Source organism: Carassius gibelio, chromosome A20 (assembly GCF_023724105.1).
Source record: "Carassius gibelio isolate Cgi1373 ecotype wild population from Czech Republic chromosome A20, carGib1.2-hapl.c, whole genome shotgun sequence".
NCBI classification, from domain to species: Eukaryota; Metazoa; Chordata; class Actinopteri; order Cypriniformes; family Cyprinidae; genus Carassius; species Carassius gibelio.
This window is the reverse complement of record NC_068390.1, coordinates 10,615,844-10,637,310: the sequence shown is the minus strand read 5'-3', so window position 1 is coordinate 10,637,310 and position 21,467 is coordinate 10,615,844. Positions and strand designations below refer to the sequence as shown.

Below are 21,467 nucleotides of genomic sequence, written 5' to 3'. Positions count from 1 at the left end.
TGACACATTAACTTGTAGGTTTAATAATTTAAACTTTGACCTTTCAAATCAAAGTTTTTCGAGTATCAAAATCAATCCAATAGATTTCAAGCGTTTGTCATCGCTAGTGCAATGACACATTAATTTGTAGGTTTAATAATTTTAACTTTGACCTTTCAAATCAAAGATTTTCGAGTATCAAAATCAGTCCAGTAGATTCCAAGCGTTTGTCATAGCTAGTAACATTACATGTATATGTATTTGTGAACTCGACTTGCTAAAGCGCGGACAAGAACATGAAAATATAAAGCATCCGATTTGAACAAGCAGCTCTGTCATCTTTAAGTAAACAACAAAGCAATGTTAGGTAAACACATAAAACTGTATCAATTGTCAGTGTAGTTATGTTACTAAGTCTGTAGCGTGTCACCTTACCTTGTGTGAAACGAGATAACGACCGCAGAACTTCAGATGTTGGTCTGTTGTGTCGCTAAGCCACACCCTTGCGGACACGTCAGCTTAAAGGGGGCGGGACTCATGTTCGTCACTCGATTTGGTCAGTGGTCAGGTGTAGCTTTATTTTTGCACGTATGCCCTAAGTCTTTTCTTTTTGTTATATGAAAGTCTAGGTCACATTAAAAAAATCTTGGAAAAGTGTTAACCATGCTTTCATCATTTAAAAAAATTATGGGATGTCTGCTACAGACTTTTAATACAAAACTATAAAAATCTATAATATGTAAAATAGTATTTATCATTTTGTAATATACAAGTGTGTGAGAGTGAATATAAATGCTATTTAGACATGGGAATAATCACCATCTCATCTCACAATCACAAAATACCAGCCCAGGCAGACTCATGCTTCTCCAACAACTGTTTTATTTCAAAGTATGTTGAGTGATCAAAATGCTTTAATTCTACAAAAACTTTACTTCTGTGATGATTGTGAAAACATAATAACATATGACTATTTTCTGGATGAAAAGAAAAGGTGATTATTATGTCAAGAAATATGGCAGAGCACACTGATTTAAGATAAAAAAATACACTTGTTTGAAAACAATGTTTGACAAGGACGAAATGATAATTTCTTATATGTATTATAAAAGATAATTAACTCCAAGAATTAGATTAAACTGTCACTCACGTTTTTTAAGGATAGACTTGAATGTGCTTGATACAAACCTACATTTTTATAATTCATGAATGAAAACATTTTGTAACATGATTTTGATGTGCCATTTACATGGTAATGCAATGTCTGATTTTACAATGGGTTTTAAAGGATGAATCTTGAGATTTTATGTTTTCAAGTGATATATAACTTCTGATGATTTCTCAAATGTGATAGAGAAAAAGGCAACGAGGAAGTCTTTTTTTTTAAACAAAGATCAAAGCTCCTTTTGTAATGTAGATTTCTGAGGGTGCACTCTTGTCATAAATTAATCTATTACTTTTTCTACATAATTTTTTTACAAAGAATATTGGTAAAATATATATTTGGGAGTCTTAGACCTTTCCAACGATATATAGTTTGTCAAGATTAGATTAGATTTGATTGTTATATATTATAGTCAACGTAGGCATCCCGTATTCGGGACGGGGTGACAGTTAACAGGTTAAAGAATAATTAGATGAAAGTGCAAACACAAAACAGAGCTACCCAAAAACAGACTGTTATATCTATGGGATCTAATCACTATTCAGAAACAGTGGGATCATGTGCATTGCCAATAAAGCAATAATCAATGCAGCCCCTGACAGGCCCAGCCAGAAAAATAAACTGAAGGATGGATGTTCTGGAATGGGCCTGGTCTTCATGGGTTTGGCCACACGATCCCACTGGGTAAGGATGGCCTGACGGGCACCACTCCAGTGCCCCGGTCCGTTCAGTCGAAACTGGTACGGAGAACACGGCCCGAAGAAAACCCTCAAACCAAGAGCAGGGTCCGTCAGGAGCAGTGAAGCAATGTTGGGAGAGACGCCCACTTCTTTTGCTATTGCGTCTAGGTAAGGAATGTGGTCCACCTGAAGCGCAGCCAGCTTGGGAAAGGGGTAACTGTGAAGAGATAGATGATTAACTGTCAAAATAAAACTAGAGATGCACTGATCGATCAGTCGGGGATCGGAATCAGCTGATTTTCCTCATGATCGTTGACCAGCTGATACTGTAAGTCTCACTTCTTTCCAGTTTCGAGCCAATCGTTTTGTTACCAGCGGCACAGGCAATAACGTTAGCCGCGCATTATCGCTCTCTTCTCTCCAACGATCACTTCTCTCTCACACGTCTCATTCACACTGGTTAAATAGTGCTTGTACTGCACATTATTTGATTAATTCCTACAGGTTTCGTGCTTACACCAAAAAAGCGCACATAACCACTGATCTATATTAGTGGAGCGCACAAGTTTTAAACAGCTTGTGAGCCACAAATACCATAATGAGTGGCTATCTGTGCTGAAACATTCAAATACATACAAAATTATGTCAAAATGCCCATTTTGGCAAGTATCCAGTTAAACACAGTCAGTTTTGGAACATTAAATAGTTAAGAAAGAGAACAAATATTATTTAGTATATTCTATTAATCATAATTCTTCGGGGTCCTGGCAGATCACACTTACAAAAAATCGGAAATCAGAATCAGCCAAGAAAAATGCAATCGGTGCATCTCTAAATTAAACCTATCTGAGATGATCATTCAGGTGAATAAGTAATTACCTCTTTAAATTCGCTTGAACATCTTTCTCTATTGCTTTATCCATCTTGTCAGCTGGAGGAAGATGGTTCAGTCCTTGAAAAACAGTAACAGTTTTTTGTTGTTTTTTACCCATAATCACATAAAAATATAATGTTTCATATGATTCTCTATATGTACTTGACCATTTTGTTTTAATGACTTATGCTTGTTCATTACCTGCAATGACCCTGGTGGCCCAGCGCGCCTGTAGTTCTACAGCTGGCATGATCGACCCTTTGGTCTGAAACAGGCCCAGGATGGCCAGTGTTGGACGTTCTAGAGATGGAGGGAAGATTCTTCTGTAGAGTTTCAGATCTCCATTAGAACCAGAGCTTAAGGAGGTGGGGAGGAAGGGGAATCTATAATCATATCCTGTGCATAAGATCACTGCATCAATCTTCTCTTCTACAGTCCCATCATCAAAGACAATCGTCGAGCCTTGGATCTTCTGCACATTTGATTTGATCACCAGTTCCCCTAACAGAATGCGACCAGGGAGGTCATCGTTTATAACAACACGCTGTTCGAGGATCCTGGAATCAAAAATCAAGGGTAAAGGTCACTGTGAATCAGGAGTCATTTTAAAATTGTTGCAACGTCCAGCTTTCCGATAAATAATTACACCTGTTGCACCAACTGAAATTACGATCGGCGCAACTATGCCAGGCATAGACAATGCGCGTCCATGCTGACACATTTTCCCACAGTTATAGATATAGCTTACGCGACGTTCATGAAGTCTCCCATCATCAAGGTTAAGTAAAATATAATAAATGTAATACAATGCTTCTCTCTAGAGTTATTTTTTATAGCTTAGGCTACAAACAAGTTAATGTGCAATAAATGTCTTTTCTGAGGTAAATTGTGACTTTACGTGATGTTGTGTTTTACTGGCATCTTTCTGTGGCTGAAAAAACATTTACAGTTTGTATTCTGTGAAAATAATTGAAAACAAAATCTGATTGCCGATCTTTTATTTCTGATTAAAAGTAACAAATAACAAAACTTATTGCGACTATTATATGGCAGGGACGCTACAAATAATGAATGTAATTAAAGACGTGAAATATTTCCAAGCATTTACACCGTCCTTCCAAGCAGATGTCAAATGGTTCAGTTTCTTTTAATAGTACCAGTTTATATGTAATATTTTTATTGCATAATTATAAGATGCTGTACAGAAATATATTTTGTATTCGATTATGGTCAACAGTGTGGTAGGCTATAGACTACATTCTACACCGAATTTAGTGGTTGATATCGCTTATCTGGACCGAAAAAGACCATAAACATTAGTTCATGTCTGCAGTAACAATTAACCTAACAGACATGAACCCTAAAAATCGTCCAGCCTAGTCTTACGACTGGGTGTACGTCCAGTTGGTGCAATCGGCCACCAGGGCTTTACTTTAATAATAAACAATGAAAAGAGTTTGGAAAGAGTCCTTGAGGATCATGGTTTGGCCCTTCACCTGTATTCAGGCTGTAGTCCATACAGCTTGTGGTCATATCTCTGATTGAGGATTCTCTCCCAAATCATGTTGAGCAGAGCTTGAGGCAGGAGGCCGTAAATCAGATCTCGAACTCGTGTCATCATTATCATATCTAGAGGAAGCCCTCTATCAACCACGCGACCTATGATCCAAGCCCCTTTCCGGGTACTCAGGAATGTCTAAGAAAGTGAGAAATAGGAAGACCAAAGCAAACTGAATTAGTGTATAGATGAGAGTGAATTTAAGCTTGTCAAAATAGGAGAATATTAATGAGAACCAAGAGATTAAGCATATTCAGAACTGAGGGAGTAAAATTTAGTTAAAAATCAGCAAAATGGACACAGAATTTTATGACATATTGTGCACTGATTTAGAAGGGATACATGTAAAACTTTAAAGTTGGCCTGAAATTGCATTAATCTATTCTCACCAAATGTGACGTATAAACAAGTGAGCTTCTCAAAGCAAACCAAAAAAATTAGGCCGGGACTTGACTTTGTCCATTTGGAATTGATTGGATCGCTGCCATTTAGTAATTCATGTATAACAAACTGCAATATTACATTAAAAAAAATATTTCATGGGAAGTTTAATGTAACTTATTTACGTATTATTGAACGTATATTTATTACTGAACTTTGTTATATTAACTTGCAGTTGGCTTAAGTTAATATGGCATAATTTTAAACTTTTAAAATTATATATAAAAAAAAAAAAAGAAGGACAAAAATAAATGAAAGAAAAAGGCTTGGATTCTTGAATGAGGAATACCTTCTGTATTATGAAGATGAATGTAATTTTTTTCTTGTTAGATAGCTAGCTAGATTGCTAAATGAATTAATCATATAATTATTTTAATATTATGCTAATTATAATATTGAATTGTTTAATAGTGTTGAGTGTTCAAATGTGGTTTACATATTGTACCTTGCAATTCTACCATAATTCATTACTTTCTTAATTTGTCCTTTTTTGAAAATTATTAATTTATTTTGCTGTCAGAAGGTTGCAATTATATATATTATTAATTATTAATGTGAATAATCAATTGAGTCATTAAAACACCACCTATCATTCAATCACTAATCACATCATAAATAATTTTGACCTTGCCAAGAACTTAAAAATAGAGAAAAGATCAATATTAAATATTACACTATTAAATCTCACTTGCCTTCTCACATGCTCTGCTGAGCTCCACAGCAATGTCTCCACCAGAATTCCCAATCCCAAGAACAACAACTCTCTTCCCAATGTAAGGATCAGGGTCCCTATATTCCCAACTGTGAATTATTGTCCCTGGAAATGTGTCAATACCTGCAGCACACAAAATTACAGAAAAATTTATACAATATATTAATGTTTCCAAATACAGTGCCCTCCACTTTCTGGAACCTAGACTTCAGTAATGCGATATATCACGAATATGCACAATATTGTTATTGTGGGCATTTCTAAATGCCGCGAATAATTATATTACAAATTAATCTGAATTTGGAATGCATTTTAAGAATTCTATTCCCATCAACTGGTCAAAATGCACAACACCGCTGTATACTGCTTGAAAGACACTGTGCGCTCTGATGTAAACAAGCACGAAAGAGAAGCACTGTGAATGTTAATGGTTAACTAATGAGATTGTAAAGTGATACCTATGGGTCTTTATAGTTCTTTTGCACTTGAATCTGTGCAAAACTTTTAACTTTATTTTTCTTTATTGTTTTATTTTAAATGTTCAGTTATTTTTGTTATTAGAAAAAAGTTATTTAACCTATTATATTATACTATATTTTGAGCACTTTTTAGAACTAAATTTCAATACCGTGATAATACCGTTTACTGTGATAAAAGCATGAGCAAATAATCGCAATAGGAAAATTTGATAGCGGCATATCCCTACTGGAACCCTTGATAAATATCAGCAAAGGTGGCTGTGAACATAAATATGCATTGTTTATCCCATTGATCTTTCATTCAAAAAAATTTCATTGAATTAAAGCAATTGAAAATGGGGGGAAATCTCTGTCAGGATTATGGACCTGTCTGTGTATTTTTGCCCCTGTGATCCAGTTTTTATCTCCCGTGGTATGTTAATTTGATTTCAGTTGTGTCTAGTTTCTTCCCCATGTGTTCCATGTCCCCGTTAATTTAGTCATTCCATACACCTGTTTTCCCCATTATCCTTCCTTTAAAAACCCTATTCCTTTTAGTTCAATTTTGTCGGCTCTACCAGTCAAGTACGTGTGTCTTCCTCCGGTTCTCCATGTTGGATTTACCCTTGTGTTGGGTTAATAAAGGCTCTTTTGCTTATTCTCCCGTTTTGTTTCCAAGTTTTTTCTTTCCGTTGTGTACTATGGATCGCTACACCCGCCTGGAATTCCACCTCATCCTGCTGAAGCAGGGAGAGTATTCACTCGAGGGTCATACCAGGCTGTTTCTGGCCATAGCCGATCTTACCACTTGCCTGAACGATGCACTCTGCTTCGTTCTATGAAGCAAGCCTCAACCCCACGTGCAGAGCACCGTCATTTGAAGATGGCCCTCGAGCAGATTTCGTTGAGTGGATTCTGGTGAGAGAGTACACCTGTGTTTTCCCCATTATCCTGCCTTTATAAAACCTAATCCTTTCAATTAAGAGTTTTTTTTTTTCTGGGTCTACTAGTCAAGTATGTGCGTCTTCCTCCTGTACTTCATGTTAGATATACCCATGTTGGATTAATAAAGACTCTTTTGATTATTCTCGGCTCCGTGTTCCTTCCGGCAGCACATTGTGACAATCTCATTGTGAAATAAATGTTTTCTCTATTTCATGTTGGCCACAATTATCGCAACATAATTTCCCCAAGATAACAGTTCTGAGTTTTCTCCTATAATGCCTGAAGAGTTTGGAGATCACCTGATAAGAGATCAGAGACCATTCCTTTATGCAGAATCTTTCCAGATCCATCAGATTCAGCGCTCCATGTTGGTGCTTCTTCTTTTCAGTTCACCCCACTCTTTTTCTATAGGGTTCAGGTCAGATGACTGGGTCAGCCATGGCAGAAGCTTCATTTTGTGCTCAGTGACCCATTTTTGTGTTGATTTTAATATTTGTTTTGGATTATTGTCCTGATGAAAGATCCAACCACAGCCCATTATAAGATTTCAAATAGAGGCAGTCAGGTTTAGATTTTTTTTTAATCTTTTGGTATCTGATTGAATCCATTATTTCATGTCCCTGAACACGACATCCAGGACCTCCTTCAGAAAAACAGGCCCAGAACATTAAAGATCCAGCAGTATATTTAATACTGGACATGGAGTACTTTTTATTCCTGTTTGTATTAAAACCAGCTCTTTTTTTTTTTTTTTTTTTTTTTTTTTAAATGCTGGAATTAGTTTTTAGATGAGCAAGGATATTTTTCCTTGAAACCCTCCTGAACAACATGTGGTGATGTAGGGGCTCTTTGATTATTTATTTTTTTAGGCTTTCTGACCCCAATGCTCAACTAATTTCTTAAATTCTCCAGCTGTAATCCTTGGAGAGTCTTTGGCCACTCAAACTCTCCTCACTGTACATTAGGACGACAGAGACACGTTCTCTTCCATGCAGATTTGTAACATCTTTAGTCGACTGGAACCCCTCAATTATTGTCCTGATGGTGGACATAGGGGGTTTCAATGTTTAGCTCATTTCTTACAGCCACTTTATATTTTGTGAAGCTTAACAATCTTGTTCTGCACATCATGACTTTATTCTTTGGTTTTACTCCTTGTGATGTAAGGCCATGGCTGGACAATTTCATGCTCCTACTCACCCTGGTGTGCTACCAAATGTAAATATCAATGGTAATATACTTCAGATATATTTTACTCTAAATAATTTCTAAGGGTACCAATAATTGTGGCCATCGTGCATTTGAGAAAAACTGTTGTTTCATAAGATTTTCTCCCCACTTTCAATTGTTTTACTTTAATGACACGTTAGAATTTTGTGAATTTATTTGACTGAACGATCGAAAGGATAAACAATGCAGATTTATCTTCATAGCCGCCTTTACTCACGTTTACCTATGGTGCCATTAATAGTGCAGGGCACTGTGCAAATCCATTATATGTATAGAGCCATGCAGGGAATTAGTGATACACAGTGTTGAATGCTGTATTATGATGACTGTGCTGTAATATCAGGTGAGCACCTGGGAAGTCTGAGAGGGGTTTGATGGGCTTTGTGTAGTGTCCTGAACACACTAGCACACCATCAAACACATGTGTCTCCTCTCGTCCATCTCTGCCCATGGTCACCACTTCCCACTGACCAGAGTTAGAGAAATCAGGCCTTTGTCTCACACTGCGAACTGTGGTCTGAAATACACCAAACCACATAGAGCCTGAATGCTACCTCTCATCTTTATAAAGAGAATACTCGAAACATATGATAGATCCAGAGAAAATACACACAATAATATACACAATTATGTGAGAATAATTTTCCCAAGCAATATGTTTCCCTGTAACGTCACTGTTGCCTAACAATCCCAACCTCTAACTGTAAAATCTGATTGGTTGAAATGGTTGCCAGGACCAATGAGATTTTAAATCTAGAAAATCTCAATGGACGTGATGTTATGGTGTTTATTACCTGAAAGTGAATGTGTTTGAGCAGGTTAAAGTGCTCAGCGTAGAGTCTGAAGTACTGCATTAACGTAGAGTTGTTCACGAAGTTGGGGAAATGATCTGGCATGGGGAAATCACTATAGCACATCATCTCTTTAGAGGTGTTCACTACGACAGAACGATAAATGCTGCAACGGTCTTCCTCTGGTTGTTCCTGTGCACGAACATGGAAACACAGTCAATGACTTTGAACTCACTAACAGATAAACCATATTTAGCTTTAAAATTGTTGTTTAAAGGTGAAGTGTGTAATATTGTGTAATGTTAAAATACTCTCTCTTATCCCATCGTAATATGCAGAAATAATAAGTAAGCCATTTGAAGCATTTTTGTCCCCAAAAGTGTAAACAAATCCAACTAATTTAGTAGTTTTGAGGCAGAGCTATCTGTTTGCTGACCAATTGCAGTGTGTGGGAGTGTTTAGGAAACCTTTAAAGACATAATAATAATAATAATAATACATTTTAATTTGTGTATCTTGTTCCATTCAGAAAATGCAAATTACAAATAGGTCAGAACATAAAAATATTTAGGAAAAACAAAAACAAACTAACAAGAAATGTCCATAAAAAGAAGATGGTGCAACAAATTATTTGATTTACACTACCATCTAAAAATTTGGAAATGATCTAAATAAAACAATTTTGATCAAAAGTGACAGTAAAGAAATTTATAACTTTACAAAATATTTATTTTTTAAATAAATGCTGTTTTTGAACTTTTTATTCATTAAAGAAAAATTTACCATGGTTTCCACAAAAATGCATTAAGTATGACACTGAAGACTGGAATAATGGCTGCTGAAAATTCAGCTTTGCCTTCACAGAAATAAAATCTATTTTAATATATTAAAGTATATTAGAAAGTTATTTTAAATGGTATATTATAGTTATTTTAAATGTTCATAACATTTCACAATATTACTATTTTTTACTGTATTTTTTATTAAATGCAGACTTGGTGAGCACAAGAGGCTTCTTTCAAAGACATTATATACCCCAAATTGTTACAAATAATATTGAATTAATATGGTAGTGTATAATATATTAAAGGGTTAGTTCACCCAAAAATCTAAATTATGTCATTAATAACTCACCCTTATGTTGTTCCAAACCCGTAAGACCTCCGTTCATCTTCGGAACACAGTTTAAGATATTTTAGATTTAGTCCGAGAGCTCACAGTCCCTCCATTGAAGCTGTGTGTACAGTCTAATGTCGCAAACCGGATTTCACTAAACTGCAGTGTTTTGAAATCTCACAACAGACCCAGAAGAGAAGACAATGCTGAATAAAGTCTTAGTTTTGGCTATTTTTGGACCAAAATGTATTTTCAATGTCACATGGACTACTTTGATGATGTTTTTCTTACCTTTCTGGACATGGACAGTAGACCGTACACACAGCTTCAATGGAGGGACTGAGAGCTCTAGGACTTCATCTTAAATATCTTAAACTGTGTTCCGAAGATGAACGGAGGTCTCACGGGTTTGGAACGACATGACGGTGAGTTATTAATGACATCATTTAGATTTTTGGGTGAACTAACCCTTTACGCCAAGGGCTTCTGGCACCTGATCTTGTATTGATAAGAATTAGTGTGTTACTAATCATTCTTATTCATTATATCAGTCATTTTCCAAATAATTTTGGTGCCATCTATGGCACAGAAATGACACACTCCGCCTTTATTGTTGAGCTGAATTTAATTCATTTTCAACCTTAAACTTCCAGAGTCCTCCAATATCATCACTGCTCTCAAAACACACAGGCTCCAGGCCTTCATCCAAGCAGCATTTGATGGAGGTCAGTCCAGAGCTGCCTGCTCCAATCACAGCCACACGCTTAGCCATGCTGCGAGTCTGCACAGGAAACATGGATCGGTGGTTATAAAAACATACTATTACACTAGTATGTCCTCAACTATGACAAGTACCTTCGAGGTTAAAGTTTTCAGGAATCATTCACAATGTTTGGCATGGATGTGCAGCATTTATTGGTTAATCATTAAAGGGGTCATATGATGTTGCTAAAAAGAACATTATTTTGAGTATTTGATGTAATGAACTGTGGTTTAAGTAGGGGTGGGCAGGGCGATATGGGAAAAAAAATATCAAAATTATTTTTTTCACAATATCACGATTTTATCACAATCCTTTGTCATGTTTGTTTTACTATTTTGCAAGTTGTCTGAGTGTCACAGCCAATCTAATTTCCCTATTATAAAGACAAAGCCTTTCTAGGTAACAAAAAAAGAATGGCAGGTATTTAGACCAAAGATAAAAATGTTTGTTCTTATTTTTTAATAAAAAAGATAAAAGAATGACAAAGATACACATAACAAATACACATAAAATACCAATAAAACAAACAGTGCTTTATTTTCAGGTACAATATGTGTATTTAGCAGGAGCATTCAAGAAATTGAATGAACAAATATAAAAATAAAACACTATGTGAACTGATTCCTAAAGCAACTCTATTAAATTTCTTCAGTCAAGAGCAGTGTGTGATTTTTCTCCTTGTGTTCTGGTGTTTTTTTTACGTTAAATATTTCACCCAAAAATATAAATTCTGTCAGCTGTCTGTCAATTCTGTCATAGTGTTAATTTTTTATACCACCATTTACTCACTCAAAAGTGGTTTAAAAAAAACGTAGTTTCTTTCTTCTTCTGAACATAAATGCTATTTTAAGTAATGTGGAAAACAAACAGTTGCTGGTCCACAGTGACTTCCAGAGTATTTTTTTCTTTCAATGTGGACCAGCAACTGTTTGGTTACCCACATTCTTCAAAATATCTTCTTTTGTGTTCAGAACAAGAAAGAAATTAATACAGGTTTGGGACGATGTGACAGTGAGTAAATAATGACAGAAATGAAATTTTAGGGTGATCTATCCCTTGGCAGTAATGACGGTAGGCTCCATGTTTAATAGGCCTATTGTCCCTTTAAAGGTGCCATATGCAAAAATGTAGGTAAAAATATCCAAAAAATGACCTACATCAAAAGAATGAGAAGAAATAAGGGCAATGATGTCATAAAAAAAATTTCAAGTTATAGTGCTGCAGAGATATCAACCTTAATTAGCATTAGCATTACTAGCCCCGGCCCGACAGGTGTCGTAATACCAGTTTCGACCATGGGAGGCGGTATGCGGGCAACATAACCACCAGCCAACCTGCAATACACAAATAACTCGCACGGCTTGTGGGCGTGTACTTGAACCTGATGTCAATCATATGGAAAGTACAGCCCACTACTTCATTTCAGTTCAGGGAAGAGAGCGGAAGGATGGCTCAAGCCCTTGGCAAGAGACCACTTCCTGGTACAGGGAAACAACCGTGCTCGGAATCACAAATCAAATTCGTAAGCAAAGGAGCCGAACCAGAGTAAACATTGGCACTGCTTTCAATCGCTGGAGACAACTGATGGACCTGAAAGAAATACATATTTTGCATGTTTCTAATTTTTTTAAACATGCTTCACATATCTTTCTGGCATATCTCAGAGAGAAAGTCAAATGTTCCATAAATTTAACATAAAATGTAACATAAATTTCCTTAACTATTTCTATCCATTCAACAATTGTCGGTTGTCTGGTTATTGCTTTCTTGCTACCTGCTAAAAGTATTTGTAACAGATATCTGTCTTTCCCAGCCCTGTTGGTAGATTTCCTAAATATATAAATCTGAAATTTAACTCGAGGTCTGAACCTAATATTGATCTAATTACCTTCATCACCTCTATCCAATACAAAGAAATAATAGGGCATTCCCAAAAGAAATGGAAGTGACCAGCAGACATATTACCACACATTCTCCAACACTGACCATGTTCAGGATTGTTACTCTGTGTCTTATTTATATTAGGGGTTATAAAGAATCTTAAAGTGTTTTTCCAGGGGAATTCCCTCCACAACCCAGAGCTTAAGTGGTAGATTGTGTCCTACATATATTCAACCAGTCATCTTCACTTATCTTTATGTCAGCTTCTTTCTCCCACCTCTTTTTTACATACATTGTTGAAAGTCCCGTCTAACAGTAAACACGAGTATAACCTGGAAATTAGTTTTCTGTTAGTATTACCCCTATATGCATCAATGAATACTGAATGTTGAATGTTAGTTTTAATGTATCAAACATGGAATAAAAAACCAAGAAGGGCGAGAAAGCCAAACTGGACAGAGGAACAGTGTTTACTGTTAGCCCAGTTAGTGGATGAACACAAGGCCATGCATTCTTAAAGGATAATTCGGGCCGGGTGTCACAGCAAGGGACAAGAAGCAGACATGGGAGCGTATAGCACAAACTATTAACGGTTCATTCCTCCTGCTTGTGGTCACCTATAAGCCTGCTATATTCATAAATGCAGTTTTTTGAGCCTGCAAGGTGGGAATGTTCAGTGGAAACTAAATGAACTGTGACACAATTAGATGCTCTGAAAGTGCTGTAATTGTTTGTGTGATCACTCTGCTTACAGAAGGTTGTGACAGACCCAAATCATCACTGTTGCATTGTTGCATTTTTCCAGTTGCCAAATATTGTAATGTAGTGAATACTTTAATTTATATATTAAATTATAAATTATTATATAATCTATACCGTCTTATTAACTTACTGTCATCCATTGTCTGAAACACATTTCTTCTGCCTCTTCGTCTTTCTGCCATTTTCTCTTCTGCTAAAGAAACTCTTAAGCCTCTTAAAAGTCCTCGTCTGTGCTTCTAACAAATTTGACCTTAAGACCTCTTTTAAGGGTTAAGATTCTTTCTGAATTACTTTTTTCTTTACTAGGATTTTTTCTTTAATTTTAAGAGTAAACGCCCACATTTCTAAGAATTTTCTTAGAATTTTGTCGCTAGGAGCTACTTTTTGCATTAAGATTCTTTATGAATACGGGCCCAGTGCTTTAAGTGGGCCGGTACGCACCGATACTCAGTACCGCCACTTCCAAATATAGCTCTTGAGCGTACCGCCACCTCTCAGGAACGTGCTTTTAGCGTACCGGTACGCTCATTTGGACATCTGTTTTAATAGAGGTTTTAATCCTTTGCCAGTGCTGCCGTTTTTCAGAGCGCCCTTCACAATGTAAGCTTCCTAATTCATCCCACCGAGAGCAGAGACTACATCAACCACACAACCATGACTTTTACAAGTGAGAAGCGCATGCGTTGCTTTTGTAGCCGTCAGTAACAACTTAACGTGGCCGGAGAGAATTTGTGAAACGCGCACAAAAATTCAAATATAGTGAACAACACTTAACATGTTCTCCTGGCTTCAGATTCTGAGTACTACAACAAAACAGTCAAAATCAGATGAATCGCTGGCTGACACCCCGCCATATCGCTGCAGGTCAGACGCAAACTAATGAAGTAATGCAGTAACTCTTTCAGGCAGGGTGACCAGATGTCCCGAAAAATTATACTAAAGCAAAATCTTGAGTAGTTATTGTCTGATAAACAATAAAAACTGTCTGCGGAGGTGGAGTCGTTCTGCTCATTGGCTTGCAGGATCTTTTTTCTAAGTTCTAAAAAAATACCGTAGGCGGCTAGGCACGAATTTATATATTCATTTATCTAATTAATCTATATGCACAAAGACAATACGATCTTTTTATCCCCTTTTTGTTTTAAAGCTTGATGAAGAGAGCGCAAATTGCTGCAGCTGCGAGGAGGACAGTGATGCACGCGTACAGGAGTGATTGACAATTCGCGGCACTGTGTACGAAAAATACTCCGCTACACAATTATATATATATAAAAAAACACTATATATATATATATATATATATATATATATATATATATATATATATATATATATATATATATATATATATGCTATAATAGAGTACCGACACCTCTTTTGGGCCACTTAAAGCACTGAAAAGACCAATATTTCTGATGATTTATTGGCGTTAAGTTTCGTGCACAATGACAAACAAATAAGCAGAGTGGACTGCCATAATGCAAAACATTTACTGCAGGTTTCAACATGGCTGTGTTTATGATTAGAAATGTCAACAACAAAAAATAATCGCATACGTCGATTCTAACCAGAATCTGTATGTATGAGACTGTCTGAATACCGGCAGAATTCACATTTCTGTTGTAAAAACAGAAATACTGTGCAGAAGTATTATTTGCTGTTAAGCGTGTGTGTCCGAAGCTGCAGTTGCTGTGTGATGCGTGTTCCAAAAAAAAAAAAAAAAAAAAACTTGGACACGCTCCGAGAGAAGGTCGTTAAAATCAATTTCCTATTTTCGTTTTTGAGACTTGTGTTGGTTGTTCCAATCGATTAGTGCAATAGATTTTCGAACATAAAGTGACAGTCGACACGGTCATGGTTTTAGAATAGACGGGAGAAGGGATGGGAAAAGATGTAGGCACAGTTTTTCCAGAACTTTGTGCCAAGTCAAAGCGTTGTCGAGCTGTTTTAATGACATTTTTAGCTGTATTATGGTGCCCGAACCAATATAACTTTGAACAGTGACCGCAAAATTTTTGTTTACTGCAGCTGCAGCCGCAGCCATCATTACCAAGCGCGAACAGTTGACTCTGACAGTGAATAAGAGGAGACGAAGCGACCGCACAGGCCATAGTGTGACATCCATGTAAACATAGATGAAGTCAAGGTTTTTTTTTTTTTTTTTTTAAGAAATAACGTAGCCTTTGTTTGTATGTGGGCCTAGGCAATTTATATATAAGTAATTTTACAATACTTACTAAAATATAATTAATACTATTTTATTGCTTTTGTATTAGTAGTTTGAAATGTAAAAAAAAAAAAAAATTGGTCGGTCTCAACTCAAAATGTACAACCGGCAAGTTGGTCGGACTAAAAGCAAAAAAAAAAAATAATAATTGAGTCTGTCCTAAATTGACAGGGTCGGTCGGGTTACGGCAAACAAGAATATTTTTAAGGATGGCCTTACACCTGAGAAGACAAAGGCCTGCATAATGAGCTGCATAATGATCTTTTCAGTCAGCTGTGTGTCACTGAGAGGGAGGAGTTACAAGAAAGAATGTGAGGACAAAATAAATGCATATAGTTTTCTATGTGCATGCATATAAAGTTTCTAGTTTATTTAAAATATATTTAATTATCCCACAACATAATTTAATATCCATGTGGGAGTGCAGTTAAACAGTTTATTAGGAACAATCAAAGCTGAATTTCAAACTTAATTTTTACTCCAGACACACAATCCTTCAGAAATCATTTTAACAATCTTATTTTCTACAAAAAAACAACAAAAAACATTTATTGTTATTATTATCATTATTAATATTATTATTCATGTTGAAAAGAGCTGAGAATATTTATTTTCAAGTTTTTAGGGGGGATAAATTGAAAGAACAGCATTGTTTGTTACATTTGTAATGGTATAGTATTGTATATTGTTATTGAAACTTCATAATATTTCACTGCTGAATAAAGTGCTTCATTCTTTTTTTCTGAGGAAATCCACATTTAAAATCCTCAACCACATCACATCTTTTTGTGGTGAATTTTTTGTGGTCTTATTCCTCTCATCACGAAGCAAACAGTAAAATAAAAAAACTTGAAGAACAGTCTCGCTGCGTTGTCTTTTGTTGTGTGTGCGTATTCAAGCCGCATGCGTAAGTTTGAAACATTAGAATCCGAATAGAGCGTTCAGCGCGGGGCGTGGTCACATTACAAGATAATGAACAGAAACTTGCAAAACGGACATTGCGTTGTTTCATTATGGATTAATTTATCACAGAATATTTATATAAAAAGTAGACATGTCAGGCTTTCTATAGATATATCTCTCATGTCTCTTCATTGAGAATTCACTGAGTTACAGTTCATTTTAATGATGCATTTCTAAATGAAGATCAGTGCAGACAAGGCTGCAGACAGCACACCTTGTTTGTTATCTTTATTTTATAAGTGCACAAAGTTTTGCTGTTATTATGTCTGTATAAAAAAAAAGTAGACCCTTTACATATTCGATTGATGTATTGCTCTTATCTGTACGATTAAAACTGAAAGTGTAATTTAAGTTCTTTTCGGGGTTATCAGGAGAAAATGCCTCATAACGCGTGTACGCATTAATCGACTTCAGAGCAGAGGGTTAAGTAGTTTGTGCCAGATATTAAGAGGCACTGTCATCCAATTACTTAATTTTTTCAGATGCTTTTTCAAGAGTTTTTTTCACCCAGTATAGACTGGTGAGGTATGCTTGACTTTGCTCTAGGTCCTTCCATTTTGCATCACACACAGGGTCACACCAACAGACCAGAGAACGTAACTGTGCTGCTCTATAATAATCCTCCAAGCACGGTAGAGCCATACCACCTTTGTCCTTGGGGAGTTTTAATGTTTGAAATCTAATCCTTGGTTTTAGTTTTCCCCACATAAAAGATGAGATAGTTCTATTCCAATCACTGAATTGCTTGGGATTGAAAGAAGGCAAGGATTTAAAAAGAAAAGGTCTGGGTAGTATATTCATCTTCATAGCGTTTATTACATATTCATTGGTAATAATGGTCAACGTTTTAAGTCTGCTTTAATATCAGCTGTTATGGGAATGTAATTGTGGTCATAAATAGCCGAGATCTCTTTAGGTATTTGTACCCCTAAATATTTAATTGTATTACTTTTCCATTTAAATTGACAGATTTTATAAATATTTTCTTGTGGCTCATAGTTAAAAGTAAGCGTTTGAGTTTTATGTAGGTTTAGTTTACAATAAGTCCCCATTTATTTTAATTCTAGCCATAGGAGAGGATAATAGGGAATTTAAACATCTAATTACCTGGTCATTAAAACCAAAGCAGCTAAGGACCAAGTATATATATTCCCAACGGACAGAGTCAAAAGACTTATAACTACAGATTCCATATCACTGTTCCTCATATGGTCAATGAGGTGGAGAGCCGTCTCACATTGTCCTGGGTTTGCCTGTTTTTTTACAAAGCCTGTCTTGTCTGTCTATTGTTGTTTTTCAAGTATTGATGCATATAATCTGTAATCTATGTTTAAAACTGATATAGGTCTATAGGAGCTGCAGTCTGTTTTGTTTTTACCCACTTGTCTCCAGGACAGCGGAGTCTCGTCACCTCCCAAAACATACAATCCTTTAGCATTGGTGTTATTGTTTCCTTGATGGTTCTGAAGGGTACCCATCTGCACCTGGCATTTTATTTGTTTTTAATCTTGATATTGTCGTTTATCTCATCCTCTGTTATCTCCTGAGTTATTTTGTTTTGCTCTGTCCCTATAGATGGTGAATCCAAAGATGTTAGAAAGGATGATGTGACAACTGACTCAGTTGTTCGAGGCTGATCATATAGTTTTGTGTAGTAAGTTTCAAAGGCATTTTGTATGTCTTCCAAATTATGATGCATCTCATTGGTCCTGGGGTCCCTCACTTCATGTATAAATCTCTCAGCCTGTTGTTTAAGTCTTCTCCATGCAAGTAGTTTTTTAGGGCCATTTTCATAGAACTTTTGTTTTATTAGTTTAGCTCTCTTCTCTACTTGATTTTCATATATTGTAGGTTGTTTAAGGTTCGTTTAGTCTCCATTATGTCATTTAGAATACTGGTGTCATTATACTCCATATGTTTACTTTCTAGTGATTTGATTTTTTCAATCAGGTCTTTAATTTGTCTCTCTTTTTGATATTTTCTTCTGGGCCGACCACATCATGAGTTCACCTCTAATAACAGCTTTTGCGGCATCCCATAATGTGCTAGGAGACACTGCTCCATTGTCATTATGGGTCATATACTCTTTAAATTCTGTCTTTATATACTTTTGACACTTGGGGATCATTCAGAAGGCTAGTGTTAAGTCTCCACGAAGTCTCTTTGGGCTTGCTGTCTAAATGTAATATTAAAGGGATAGTTCACCCAACTACTTTGATGTTTTTCTTACCTTTCTGGACATGGACAGTATACCGTTCACACAGCTTCAATGGAGGGACTGAGAGCTCTCAGACTAAATTTAAAATATCTTAAACTGTGTTCCGAAGATAAACGGAGGTCTTACGGGTTTGGAACAACATGAGGGTAAGTTATTAATGACATGATTTTGCTATTTGGGCGAACTAACCCTTTAAAATCGTTCCTTACTTCATTACTTTTCTCATGCCATGAAAAAGAGTGTGTACACATGGTCTAGAATGTCAGTAAGGTGTGTACATATTTACGCCAAATTAATTTTTTTACAAATCCATATATGTACATACAAAATTGCAATTTTTATGCCTATTCTGTGCTTACGCAACATTTATAAATGAGACCCCTGGAACGGTGTTGTAAATACAACTTAACCACTGATTTCTAGTTGTGTCCTGTTTTTGTAAGACCAAACAAAGCAGTTCCTTCGTTTTCACAAGGAAACACACAGCGTCTCCACAACATGGCAGTGGCGGCAACAGCAAGAATAAAAGTTACGCCTTCTTTCTTAGCATGAACATCTGGATTGCGTTATGCAAATATTCCCACATCATGACATGGACATGTAGGGAAATATTAGAACGAGCCGTTTTAGGTAGGTGTGCTTGACTTAGTTTTTGAAAAGATTTTAGACTTTAGTCTTTGCAACTTTACAGATCTTCTTTATGCACCAAGTGCTTGTAACACTCCAAAATTTAAATCGCATCATATGATCCCTTTAAAAACACACAATGTCATCAGACACAAAAGCCCTATTCGGATAGGACTAGTTTTCTAAACTACGTTTTAGTGTCGATTCTTATCACCTGACGTCTGGGATTTTCATGTACCAATTCGGATGGGACTAAAATCTCCGTGTTTATTACAGAGGTGGAAGAGTCTGTTTTGTGCATCTGGGTATCACAGAGATCACACGCTCTGTATGCATATAGTCATTCGGATTGATTACAATTATTACATAGTATTATTACACAATATAAACTAAATACTAAATGGCTAGTATAGAAAAACCATGTTAATGTGTGGTCTCTTTAGTTTAAATTGTTTTCCTTTATTTTGTAGTCATGTTTAATTTTCATAAAAGGTACATCTGTAATTAAAACATTGAGTGCATAAATGAATGTGAGTAATCTTACCTGATGCTGATATTACAATAGCCAGTATTTGGACAGGATTAAAATCACCAAGTATGTCTGTGAAACACAGATTTCTCTAACGACCCCCTGTAAAACGAGTCCCGTCTGAATAGGGCTAAAGACAGACACTAGTCTAAACATACGCAGAAAGTTTGACACTTGTGACACAAATAAAATCTTACCTTTTAACTGAAGATGGTCTCAAGCCCTCAGTGTTCAAAAATGCCCAAACTAAGTTTTTCTTTTCCTAATAGTAAGAGCAGCTTTTCCTTGCAACTGTCTCACTGAAAACAGCCTGTTATGTCAGAAGTTGAGAGTATCTGATGTCTCAAAGAAGAGGGTGGTCTCAGCTGCCACTAGTTTAAGGAGGATCAAACTGGAATGAATTAAAAACAGCATAGGTTAAGTGTTAGAGGATTTAAAGAACACATGCAGGTCTTTATGTATGGGTGTTGTCATAAATCTTATCATAAAACAAAAAAGAACTCCATTTGTTTTTCACAAATGGAAATGTCTAAAACATAAGCTAGTACAACTCTAATGTTACTTGGAGGAAGTTGTCTCAGTTTTCTCTGTTAGAGTCTCTGTTTAGTAACAGATGATGAAACAGGTTGTCCTTTAATATAATAAAAATTATTTTACTATTGTTTACTAATAATTGGAGGTTTAATCCTACCGCCCACCATGCCATTGCTCAAGCAGCGCAACGGAGGTGCCACCCGCACCGCGGTCCCAGGGCAGACGTTACCACAAAAGCCCAAATGATGTCACACTTCAGCTTTGTACACCAAGCCAGGAACTGGAACAATTCATCCTCCATTACTGGCTGCGAACTATATTAATGCTAACGATAGTGGTTTGCCTTAATGCTAGGAATTCCTGTCACTGTTCAGAGACGAAGACTGCTATCTAGTGGTCGGGATTCGAACTCAAAATGAAACAACTGCCATGAATCTTGTGTGATTTTTTTTTTCAATATCGAGGTTCCTTTTTGAGAATCCATACAGTATCAACAAACAAAATATTGCAATAATCACGTGTATTAATATTTTCTTACACCCCTAATGCCGGGTACCCCTTCCCATGAAAGATAAGGTGCATGTTGAGCTAGAAAGACATATTCTCCCAGCAGTGGACCAGATGCTTGCAAAGTCTGCAGGAGCCAAAGTTTTCACAAAGCCAGTTACAACATCAGGGTTCTGGCCAGTGGCGGACTGGGACAGTAAATCAGGCCGGGAATTTGACTCCACCCCAGGCCACCTCTGTTGCTGCACTCACCATCACCATGTGTCCACCAGACTGCTAAACTCTTTGGCTCTTTCAGTTTTTTTGAATTGGGTTATACTTAAAAAATAAATCAAAATCCTTAGACTGTGGACGGGCAAAATAATCAAATGAAGTATCAAGAAGTGTCAAGGCATTCACTGTCTCTATCATCTTTCCCTTAATCCCCCTCTTTCTCTTACTCTGCACATCGAGTCTCTCTGCAATATGAAATAAGCACTTTCAATAATCGATATTAATTAAGCAGCC

The 21,467-nt window shown here is 36.3% G+C and overlaps 2 protein-coding genes across 5 annotated transcripts in view; both read right to left on the bottom strand.

Moving 5' to 3' along the window:
* Positions 1-554, bottom strand: part of LOC127938569 (flavin-containing monooxygenase 5) — a 41,671-nt gene extending 41,117 nt beyond the window's left edge. For all 3 annotated transcript variants that reach the window (XM_052535275.1, XM_052535276.1, XM_052535274.1), the window contains exon 1: positions 415-554. The gene's annotated coding sequence lies outside the window, so the exon portion shown is untranslated. The remainder of the gene's footprint in view (positions 1-414) is intronic.
* A 288-nt stretch (positions 555-842) lies between these two features.
* LOC127938572 (flavin-containing monooxygenase 5-like) lies at positions 843-20,305 on the bottom strand. Of its 2 annotated transcripts, XM_052535282.1 has the most exons (9): positions 20,117-20,305; positions 10,590-10,730; positions 8,837-9,025; positions 8,394-8,559; positions 5,390-5,532; positions 4,195-4,394; positions 2,900-3,255; positions 2,704-2,776; positions 843-2,041 (listed from the first exon to the last, which is right to left on the bottom strand). In XM_052535282.1, the coding sequence occupies exons 2-9, from the start codon at positions 10,719-10,721 to the stop codon at positions 1,675-1,677; spliced, it is 1,626 nt and encodes a 541-aa protein (XP_052391242.1). In that variant the 5' UTR covers positions 10,722-10,730; positions 20,117-20,305; the 3' UTR covers positions 843-1,674. The 2 variants fall into 2 exon arrangements, with proteins under 2 accessions (XP_052391242.1, XP_052391241.1); XM_052535281.1 differs by lacking the exon at positions 20,117-20,305 and having other exon boundaries at positions 853-2,041; positions 10,590-10,815.
* Between the last annotated feature and the right edge of the window lie 1,162 nt (positions 20,306-21,467).